We start from the raw sequence: 12,287 nt of genomic DNA on the forward strand, positions 1-12,287 counted from the left end.
TCTCAGACTCAACGTAACGTTGCCAAGTAGTGTTAAACTTTTTCTTATTTCCAATGCCATACATGTCGACAAGTTTGCGAATTCAAAGCAGTCACTATTTACCCTATTGTTATATAAATATGATCCCGTTTATGCATTGGTATAATTCGTAACCTGTGTGATTTGAACTTTTTTTTTCTTTTTTTTTAAGGTCGGTGTGATAAGGTTAGCGGTGCCGTCAATGGCAGGGTGCTTAAAATGCTCCCCGGGGTGGTCAACGTAACTACCTCTGCAGCATCGTAACAGTAGACCTAATAAGCTCAACAGTCTTAATAACATTTTCAAAACAGGCATATGAATTACAATAAGTTTTGTTTGAATGTTGAAGTTTTAGGCTGTGTTCAAGCTGCCTTATGTTGCAAAATGATTTATAGGCCTAAAAAATAATCTAAGCCTTTTTTGAGATGCAATCTCTGTTACTAAAGAATTTATGTGTAGAGATTACCTGTTCTTTGAAAAGTAAAAGATGATGATGATTTTAATTATATGAAGATGGCTATTAATCGAAATATCTGTTAGTATGATATCAAGGCGAACTCTTACTTTTATGGAACATTTGTTTTCTTAAGTCCTTCCGTTCGCTTTTGGTGTATAATTCAATCATTCATAAGGTAATTTGAAGTGCAAGAATGTTCAGATAACTTCATATCCTTTCTGGCCAGAAATTGTTAATATAGAGATATGAATTCTCAAGTGTAAAGTAAAGAAATCTAACACACCTAGACCTAGGAACAAAATCTTGGTTTTAACAAAAGAATTATTGCATAGGCGAATATTTGCTAGTAAGCAGTAATTTTTGAAGTGGTTAAGAAATATAACTTAAATCATTTTATTTATAGGGAAATCCAAATATTCCTCTAACAAATATAAAATAAATGGTTTCAAGATAACTTCATTGTTGCCAATCATCTTAGACCTATGTTACACCAGGTGGTTCATACTGCGCCACCACTCTATTGGTTACGTCACACACGCTCAGCTCACCCGTTGATATCGGTGGTTGCATTCTACTTTTGTATTTATTTTTAAAAATTTTTTCCAGCGTTGAAGCATAAAAACAATCAAATAGGACTATTTTATATTTTATGGTTGCATTGCAAGCAATACTAATGTTATGACAATTTTTTCGTTTTTTTTTATTTAACATTTACTGAGGTTTCATGATGGCTTATTTTTTTGTCAAATGCTTCAGCGATGAGTGAACAAAAGTTTTGAAAATGCTTCGTAACTTTTTTCGTAATTTGGCTAACGTGATATTTTCTTAGTTTTGAAATATATGACAGATTTCACTCTTATGAAATATATTATGGCCTTATTGTCTGCAATACTCGTGTTTTCGCCTTGAAATTGAATAGATAAATATGGAGCATGTTAGGCTGCCAGCTCGTGAATTTTGAACGAAATCCTATGCAATCATGTCGTATCACTTAAGAGCATAGCTGTACCTTTGTCAATCTGTGATTTTATCCTGACAAACGATTGAAATTTAACCACTGATTTTTTTTTAAACTAGGATATGACATACATCAGACAGCAATCTCCTAGAAATCCGATTTTGCGTTTTAGAGAATATATCGTTCAGAAGCCGTGCTCTTTGATTACTGGCTTCAATATGCTTTTTTTAAATACTGACAATGTGATTTCCACGGAATGTCTTATGGTACGAAGTATGAGCGTGTGGGAAGTTGAACGAGGCAAAGCTTAATTGATTAGCAGAAATACGAGTAAGTGATATCTTTTTTGTTAATTAAGAGTTTATTATTCTTGTAAACATTACAAGAAACGATATCAGACATCTTATCTATCGTTTCCTTTGTAGAGCAAAGTTTTTCGCCAGGAAACAAGGGATTAATATCAATGCCCTCCTCGCAGTTTTTCTGTGTACCTTCTGCGTCTTAAGTATCATGATTTATTTGTTTTCCAAAGGAGGGAGGAGGAGTTTCCAGGGTAAATTATTACCCGGACGGTATTCGATTTCTCCTCTTAAGTGAAATACAATACTTCGGAGCTGAAATTTCGTTAAACTTTTTCAGCTCACTTGGGCAGAGAGAGAGAGAGAGAGAGAGAGAGAGAGAGAGAGAGAGAGAGAGAGAGATTTGATTTAATAAACAGGAAAAAACACCGATAGTTTATCGCTGAAAAGATTTTCATTTTACTTACTGATTATGGAAAAGAAGTTTACAAAACTTAAGTAAAACGGCGGTCGGAAAAGTTATAAAATTACTAACTTTGGGTTTTGCTCTTACAAATTGTGTGGAGGTATGTTGGTGTTGTTCAGATACGTATCTTATTTTCTTTCTAGTTCTTATAGGATCTGCATACTTTATTATTTCATATGCTATTTAGGTAAGATTTTTTTTACATTGTAGTCTTGTGTAAATAATAGCATTCCCTCCCCCACCCCCTGTATCGTTATAGTTATTATTAGAAAAAGTAAAAACTCATAATAATAATAATAATAATAATAATAATAATAATAATAATAATAATAACTATATTTTAACGTAAACCATATATTTTTAATAATTGGGGATACAAAGTAAAAAAACATACATACATAATTACAGCATGGCAATTAAAAAAAAAGCAATAGCCAGTCATCTATAAATACCTAAGGCATTTGTATCCTACGACAATTTATTCATTTAAAAAGTAGAACACATAAAATTACTCTTTATTAGATTTACAATTACACATATGCACTGAATCACAAATATACGAGCGTACATAAGCATATAATAACACGTATACACATACACCCACATACATGCACAAGATATAAAATACAGTCCAAAAATGCCTAAAAGTACATAGCACCCATTTGGGTTTTCCGTGGTACAGAAAAAGTACATAGCACCCATTTGGGTTTTCCGTGGTACAGAAAAAAAATACATGGTAGTTAAGTTGTTTACGGAGAAGTAATGATAACGTTTTTACTAAGGAAGATAAAGGTGAAAGGGCACTGTATGCAAGAATGGGAAGGACACGGTGGTTGTATCTAAGGTACCTGAAAGGTGTAAATCTTGGAGGGGGTAGCTCTTGTAATGTCTCATTGACACCGGGGACAGGTGAGAGAGTATCAAATAATGGTTCAGTCAGAGTACTCTGTAAATGAAGATTGATTGTTGAAGGAAAAAGGTAAGTGTATGTGTATATGGTCAAGAAATGGGAGTGAATGAGGGCGAAGTGTAACGTTTCTAGAAGAGTCTAAATCTGTGCATGACTGAGTTTGTATTATGTAAACTGGCGGTCTTCCTGGATTATTAAAAAGCAAAGGTAGGTCGGTCTTCCTGGATGATTAAAAAGCAAGGAAGGTGACACAGAAAGAGATGCCATTGTTGGTAGGTATGGTATTTCTATAGGTATGGTATTTCTGGAGTCATGATAAGTGAAGAGACCTTTGTGGAAATGCGTCTGGAAATGGGGTTGACTGCTGAAAATCCTTGGTTTCTAAAGAAAGCTTACTTGAAATGGGAAAATTATGAAGAAAAGTTTCCTGAATTATCTAGTATTATATATATATATATATATATATATATATATATATATATATATATATATATATATATATAAATGGATGGATGTATGTATGTGTTTGTATGTTCCAGCATAACTCTTGAAATGCATTGAGCAATTTCAATCAAACTTGGTATACATATGCCTTAATATCTAGAAAAGAATACTGTGGGGTAGGGACATCACTAGCACCAAAGGGCACCAAAGGGGGTGAGGGTAGGAAGGGCTTCCCTGAAATGGGGCTGGTTCTGCCCGTAGACTTAGCAACTAAAGAAACTCTGCAGGTTTATCATACCTCATTTCAGTATGCATATGACTTGCTGTTTGGAAAAGAATACTGTGGGAATACAACATCACTGGCACCAAAGTGGGTAGGGTGGGAAGGAGGTGACATGTAAAAACAACCGATAACAACAGATATTAGTGTCCAATCCCCAGTTTTCTAGGTAACTGAGACGAACAGTGGCACTCCTGATACCCTTTAAGTCCAAGTTCAGCCCTGATAGGAAGTGTAGTGAGAAGGGGTGAAAAATAAAATGTCAAAATGACAGATATTAGTGTCTAATCCATAGTTTTCGAGGTCGCTGAGATGAATAGTCCCACTCCCGATGCCGTTTAAGTCCAAGTTCAGCCCCAATAGGAATGGTTGGTGAGAAGGGATGAAATATAAAATGTCAAAAATGTTGGGCAATGTAATGAAAGCAACTATCTTAACAGGTAAGAGAGAGAGAGAGAGAGAGAGAGAGAGAGAGAGAGAGAGAGAGAGAGAGAGTTTATCAGTTGTCATTCAGAGTCTTCTCGGGCACCGCCACGATTAGTCAGTATATATATATATATATATATATATATATATATATATATATATATATATATATATATATATATATATATATATGTATGTATGTATGTATGTATGTATTTATATTTACTACTGCATTCTTAGCGTCATAAATGACTGTAATGTATGAAAGGGTCTAAACTGGAGATAGCAAATCTCGATGCATGTACAGAGTTACCTCCATTCTGCTCATTAACATAAGGGTTTCGAGCTCCACAATGCTAAGCATAAACATGGAGTCCATTTTCAGTTACATACGATACATATATATATATATATATATATATATATATATATATATATATATATATATATATATATATATATATATATATATATATATATATATATATATATATATATATATATATATATATGTAAATGTGTGTGTGTATGTATGTATGTATGTAAATATATATGGAGCGTGTGTCTCTGTGTATATGTATTGTGTGTATGTGTCAGCCTTGTGTATTTGTGTCTCCTTTATTCATTAATGCACGTAACTGCATACACCCAGGAGAAAGTGCTTTCAAGTTTTCCCGCCTCGCATCAGGGTTCAGATACAAGTGCTAGAGAAGTAATAACATTCACGAGAAACCTTGGTGGTAAAATGAACATTAGTAACAATTGCCAAGTAATGGTCATACTGATTAACCTTCTCGTTTTTAAATAACCTTCATTAAAATTATGTCCACTCTATATAAACCCAAGCTAATATTTAATAAGTTATCGCAGTATTTTTTTTATGATACAGGATTCTATTAAATTTCACTTCACTAAATCTTTGCAAAGCATAATTTTCTGGGAGTCAATCCAGTGAATACCGTGATTACTGTTGTTCTTACACTACAATCACTTCCATCGTGCAGCCGTCTTCCCAATTTGTCCGACTGGCTTGACCTGTCTCAGGATGTTATTATAACAAGCAAAAACAAACACTAGTTGGTTTATGTTCATAAACTCAAGTTTTCGTTAATCAATCAGTTTTTCGGGTTTATATGTACACATTTCTAAAGAAAAGTTATATTTGCCTTAGTTTAACCAGACCGTTGAGCTGATTAACAGCTCTCCTAGGGCTGGCCCGAAGGAATAGATTTATTTTACGTAGCTAAGAACCACTTGGTTACCTAGCAACGGGACCTACAGCTTATTATGGAATCCGAACCACATTATAGCGAGAGATGAATTTCTATCACCAGCAATAAATTCCTCCAATTCTTCATTGGCCGGTGGGAGAATCGAACGCGGGGCCAGCAGAGTGCTAGCTGAGAACGGTACCCACCTTGCCAATGAGGAACTAAAATCTCTTTCACATTATTATGTAATTAAAATTAAGTAAGTTTCGAGGCAGAAATTCTGAATATTTGTTATTCATCGTCGTCAAATCATCTTTTAAAATGAATTTGTTGACAGTCCACTACGGCAAATATTCTCACACAGGGTCGATGGTTCATGGCCGGAGGTTACCCTTGAATGTTTCTTTACTCTCACGAGGGTTTTTTTTTTCTGTTTATGTTACTGGAAACATTTAAGGAACTTCCTCTGATCTATTTTTTATTCTTAGTTTAGATGTGTCATCACAATTATTGATTTTGAGTCATTGTTTTAACTCCGATGAAATTTTTCACATTTTCTTTAGTGTTATAGTATAAAGGTCATGCCATGAAATAAACTGACGATAATGATTTTTATTTCTAGAGATAAGGGTTATCTTTTTTTATAAATGTAAAAATATTTGTTGACGGAATTTCATTCCTATTGAATGCCGCATCTCACAAGCATAGTGAAAAAAATAATAAAAAGTGTACATCACGCTCATAACAATGAACGCATTCGCAACCGACTCTCTCTTTTGTCCCAATGTAAAAAGGAACCACTGAAATAGAGCTCAGGTCGATGACGTCAGTAAATGGAATCATTTGCGCAAAGTTGTTATTGTCTTTCAAATTTCATCACCTGCACACCATTTCTCGAGGTAAAAGAGAAACACGTTAATGAAAAGAGAATACCGCTGAGATGGTTGTCCAGATCAAGGCAGATCACTGCAACGAAGCAGTATGTTAGTGGATAGCCAGCTTCTCAAAAATAGGAAGCCTAAGCGATTAAGGGAGTACCAAAGAAGAGAGTGAGTTCCCCATTCTATAAAAGGATTGAGTGGATAAAGCGAATGAGCGGAGCAAGGACTGATTGACGCATGCTTTCGCGACTTCCACACAGTGTTTGTGAGAATGTTCAATAATTAGATTAAGGCCGAGAAGGTGGTACTTTTTCTTTAACGTAAAATCACAATGTCGACGGTTATCTGTGGCAAGTTGTTTATCATGCCATGGGCATTTATACGAAAGCCAGGTCCATAGCACATGTAGGCCTGGGTATGGTATTTTAAGTTAGGACATGGTAAAGTGCATAATGCTGTAAATTCTGGGCATCTTTAATGTCAGGACACAGTACACATACTGTAGAATAGGGCATGGTACGTAAAAGCGCCACGCTGAGTTAGAGGAGCTGAAAGAAATAGCAGAGGGAAACTCTCAAGACTGTGCCCCGATGAACGTGTCTCATGATCCCATTTCAGACAGGCTCTGAGTAACAGAGGATGCCTGTGGATGATGGAGAAGAGGAGAGGGATAATTCAGAAAGGAAGGGAAAAACTTGACTAGGGAGAAAGTAGACTGTCGATCACTGATACCGAAGAAGAAAGCTTGAAGATGTATAGACAGTACAGACTTTGCTTACAGAAGTCAAGAACACATTACACCTATAAGACGGTGGTTAGAAGACCCAGAACTGGGAGATATGATACAGGAACGCCTAAGGGGAATCGAGGTAAAAAGAAAGAAAAAGAATTTTTGAGACATATTCGAGAACTTACAAGATTATGTCCTTAGTGTTGAACGTTTTTTATTTAATCGTAAAAGCAACAGGCCTATGTTTTCATAGGCCTGTCGCTTAATGTATAAATGCAAATATTCATCTAGGATTAGGATATACTCACCGAAACATAGATAATGGCCGAAGTGCTTTGGTCAGGTGGACTGTGGTGTGGATTGTGATGATGAGTTTCTGAGTGCACCAAAGCTGCCTCGTAGACGGCCGGGAGCAGTCCCTCCACACATTCTCCGCCAGGGCTAAAATCAGAAAAAGATTGGCTTTAATAAAGTCCTTACGTACAGCTAGTACTCCGTATAAAAGAGCATTTTTGATACAGATAAACAACCCCTATGTTTTGCAAGACCAAATTTTATTGAAGAAAGAAAATTTGGACATTGACTAAGTGATCTTGTGCAATTGAATGATGAAAATAAAATACAGGCTGAAAAAGTTTTCAGCCTGTATTTTTATAGAAAAGTTTAGAGATCTCATTTATCATGCTAAGACGATTTTTTATTATATTTGCCCATAATTGAAGGTACGTAAGCACAACCACAGACATACTTAACTTCAGCTTTCCTTCCACCTTGGGCTGTTTGTCGTCGCCAAGTTATAAAATTCCAATAAACCATTTAAGGCTTCAGGGTTCAAAGTTTTACAGTAAAGTGCAAAGAAATTAAGACGTTATCACGCGAACGCACTAATGCCAAAAAGTGTGATCGCGCGATGGCTTCTTAATTAACATGAAACTCTGACCCTCAGCAAACGGAGTGACATAAAGAGGAAGTTTGGAAATTAGTCGAAGTTTTGCTGAACAAGACGGCAGCTCGACGGAAGCGGAGCAACTGAGTCTGACCTCTTTGTTCACGGAAGTGGGAAAATATCCCTGGGTTTTGCGTGAAGAGTTGCGTGTATAATGGAAATGTAGAAATAAATCCAGCTTTTAATGGAAGAGGATTACCTGAGATTGAAGTTGGGTAAAAGATATCAGGATTTTACGGATTTCAGTGTATGATGGAGTTCCAAATATAAATCTGCTTCACGAGGCTGTTGCTGGTGTTGTTGTTGAATACAGAAAGATCAGTTTTTGGCACAAATCTTCGTATGCAAATTTAGAATTAGGAAAGTAATTTATGCTTCATGGCGGTAAAGGTTTCGATCAGTTTCGGGAAAAGCAAATTGAACTTTAAACGACTTTTAATGTACACTAGTTATAAGTGTGCTCCCTCGGGATAAATTTAGCCTTAACTGTTGCCTTGATTTTTCTAAAGTCACCCCTTACCAAAGGAAACTGCATTGTTGAAAGCGCTGAAAGAAAGATAAATATCTGAATATGTTACAAGGTATATGCTTGAGAGAAGAGAAATAAAATAAATATATTTATTCTTATGAATTGATCTCCACTGATGAAAGCATACGATAAGAGTATAAGTATTAGTAGAGCATTTTAAAATATTCTGACAGTTACTTTAGCAGAAAGTGATTATCAGATAGTTTACGTTTAAATGCGTTTGTGATGTTTTGTTTGGTGAAAATAATTTGAGCTTCTTGGAAATGCTTAAGAAATTTTTCAGGCCAATATAAAAATAGTTTTCCAAATCGTTATGTTACTAGAGAGGGAGGTGTGTATGTGTGAAAATAATAACAATAATAATAATAATAATAATAATAATAATAATAATAATAATAATAATAATAATAATAATAATAATAATAATAATAATAATAATCTTTATTGCGGCTCAGGGTCATATACATGGAATATACAAATACAATACACACAATCTAGATACATAAGGTAACATGATAAAAATAATTATCGGCAGTATCCACACAGTTGCTGAAGAAGTAGAAAAATAGAATTCATAATAATGGTAGTGACAGTAATTATATGGAGAATAATAGAAAAAAATAAAAAATTATAAAAATAAAAAATACAGATTTCAAAAATGTGTTCATACTGTTACTCACTAGTTACAAGAGAGTGAACACGAGTACCCCATAAATCGGTATTGATGTCGCGGTATGATACTCAGAAGTATTCTGGGTCAGTTTTTCTGAAGCGAGCTTTGTGCGTAATGTGCACCGTTAAATGTACTCATCGAGGGCTGTAAATCCCCACTGCGAAAATAATCGTATAAAAAGATTATCATTATTAGCGTCAAATGAAAAGTAACTTTGGTTTCTTAGTAGGCATGTTGAGAAGCAATAATGTCCTTTTATAATCTTTAAAAATGTTATCTGAAAAGAAATATTTATTTGTATCTCTTGCACTGAGCAAACAAGAAAATTAATCGTTAAAAATAGTATATGTACGCTAAATTTATGTATGCCTGTTAATCATACTAGCTAGAAGGGAATAATTGGCCATAAAACTAAAACTATTAGTAACGATCAAAAAAGTACGATTGCATTAGTTTTACCACTCCATTAGCCTGAAAACTGGCTTTATTTTGCCATAAATGTGAAAAAAATGAGGAAAATAATTGTTATTTAAGAAGTTCATTAAAAAACAGTAACACACACATACACAAACACTTGGCACAGACAAACAAGGTTTCCAGCAGAAATAAAAGGACACATGTTTACTGAATGAGAAGGTAATTTCTGTTATCATTGCCTGGAGGCTTTCGAATTTTTAAAGACAAAAAAATAAATAAGGTGTATTCTTGAATGCTGATGTTGATACTCTGATTGCAGAAGTCTGTTAGCTTTTAGTTAAAAGTTTCTTGAGATTTAGCCCCAAGGCCGAAAAGTTAGCTTCCAACTTTGGGGTTCTCGACGGAATGAACTTTAGTCCTGGAAGACAAATTATAAAGTTTGTTGATCTCTGGGGATATTTATCAAAATGGCGGTGACACTGCCAGCTTAACAAGGAAAACACAAACAGAAAGACAAACAAAGACTTTGAGAGGAAGTACATCATACACTGATATCCCTACAAGCAGAAAGCGAGAGAGAAAGAGGTGGGGGTGGGGGGATGGGATGGCCGGTAGGAATTTAAGGAAGAATGTTCGTTTTCTAAGGGGACTTTAAAATGAGATCTACAGAAATGGTGGAACACAATTATTACATGAAATTTTCCACCATCGCGACTTGTTCTCTGTGAACATTTAGTCTCCAGTCCTATTTACATTTTCAACTGTGGATCAACTTTAAGTGCCTCTGACCCCAACTCTCATTCCAGTAAATCAAAGCTATTTATCTATGATATAAAGAATTCACGAGGCGTATAAAGCACGGACATAGGAAAGTCTTGGAGTGAATATTTTTCCCCTTATATCTTTTTACAAATTCTTCTGCACCGATGACTTATTATGATCCTACGATGTGTTGTTGATTTCCAAAAACAGTGTTCTCAAGTTTCGTAACACTGGGTGGATTTACGCTCGTTTTACTCCTAAGCTCCATGCATTTTTGTGCTTCTTTCTCGATCTTCATTCGCTGGTAACAAGCACACACACAAATATATATATATATATATATTAATACGTTCATGGCTCTTTTGCCGCAGAGTATTTATTTCCTCTGCATTTACGGATATACAAGAATTTTTGTGACACTCTTCCCCGAAAAAAATTGCGCGTTGCCGAATGTCTTAATTTATTTTTGTGTTTCAAATGTGAGAAGTGTTTCTTGAGGCTTCCGAGGCAATACTAATGGCTGTTGATGTATTCTGTACGTTCTGAGCTTGGGGAGAAATAGGTGTGATTTGAAATTATGCAGGTGGAATCAGACAGATCTTATGATGTGGAGAAAATAGCTAAATCGCATTTGTTTATGGGAAAGATCTCGCGTAGATAATAAAGAGTGTGTTGTGAAGTAGTTATATTTTTAAAGCAAATTTTTTAATAAACATTTGCTAATGAGTTAAAGGCGTTAAATGATAATGAAGTTAAGACAACAAACACCTTTTTATGAGGGAAGCTATAAAGATTCATTTTTAGTGCGCATCAGGTTATATAAAAAATTTTTCTCGTATCACTTTCCAAAAATGGGCTCCGTTTTTTCTAGTTTGATGGGTAAGTAAATGACATTTTTTTTATTATCTGATGATGGATTTGATGGAAAGTTAAAAACTTATGCTAGGAGTTTATGAATAATGCATCTTATAATATAATTTTTAATTTTTAAACTGATACACAGCAACTTCTTCTATTACTAGTTCCATTAATAACACTCGAGACATTCAATATTTTAGGATTTTTTTTTGAAGAAGAAACTCCTGTGGTGCTTACCGTATGTGAATGCAGGGTTGTTGACCGTGGGACGTGGCGTTTAATCTCATGGTAATATCTGGAAAAGGGAGATTTACTTCGTTAGTAACTAATTTGGCTTGACTGTTAAAAAATGTGTAAATCACTAAGTATATAATATGCACGTTTCATTGGCATATTTAGGTACTGTTTACAACATGCTCTGATACACACGCATACATACATATATATAATATATATATATATATATATATATATATATATATATATATATATATATATATATATATATATATATATATATATATATATATATATATATATATATATATATAATATATATATATATATATATATATATATATATATATATATATATATATATATATATATATATGTAATGTGTGTGTGTGTACAAAAATTTGTGTGTACTGTAAATGCTGTCTGAAGAGAATTTTTTGAATATGGGAGATAGAAGAGAATTGGATCTGAGTGATGCAACGATGGATTATAGAAAGTTTTATGAATCTAGTGGAAGCAACTGTTGAGGATGTAAAGAGGTTAATTAAGAAGTTGAAGACATGATAAGAGATCAGTATTGAACTATGAAACTTGAAAGAAACCATAAGTTGAAGAAAAGCAAGAGACCAAGAACAGGTGGGATTACAATTGAGGTGCTGTGGTATAGTAGTGGCTGACCAAGGTTTATAAAGTGCGTCTGGATGAGGGAAAAGTTCAAGGATGGGCTAGATGACTAATTGTTCCCTTCTTCAAAGGTAAAGGTGATAGGGGCAACTGTAAAAATC

General features: G+C 34.4%; 1 protein-coding gene and 1 long non-coding RNA gene across 2 annotated transcripts in view; one reads left to right on the forward strand and one right to left on the reverse strand.

Annotated features, from left to right (window-relative positions):
• The window catches only part of LOC136825014 (uncharacterized), a 653,512-nt gene that overhangs the window by 387,924 nt on the left and 253,301 nt on the right, over positions 1 to 12,287 (forward strand). The window lies entirely within an intron of this gene.
• LOC136825013 (uncharacterized) overlaps positions 1 to 12,287 on the reverse strand; it is a 110,965-nt gene that overhangs the window by 10,760 nt on the left and 87,918 nt on the right. The window contains exons 2-3 of the mRNA XM_067081046.1: positions 11,503 to 11,560; positions 7,389 to 7,521 (exon numbers count right to left, since the gene is read on the reverse strand). Coding sequence (XP_066937147.1) covers positions 7,389 to 7,521; positions 11,503 to 11,552 — 183 coding nt within the window. The 5' untranslated portion in view covers positions 11,553 to 11,560. The remainder of the gene's footprint in view (positions 1 to 7,388; positions 7,522 to 11,502; positions 11,561 to 12,287) is intronic.

Source organism: Macrobrachium rosenbergii, chromosome 36 (assembly GCF_040412425.1).
Source record: "Macrobrachium rosenbergii isolate ZJJX-2024 chromosome 36, ASM4041242v1, whole genome shotgun sequence".
In the NCBI taxonomy this organism is placed as follows: Eukaryota; Metazoa; Arthropoda; class Malacostraca; order Decapoda; family Palaemonidae; genus Macrobrachium; species Macrobrachium rosenbergii.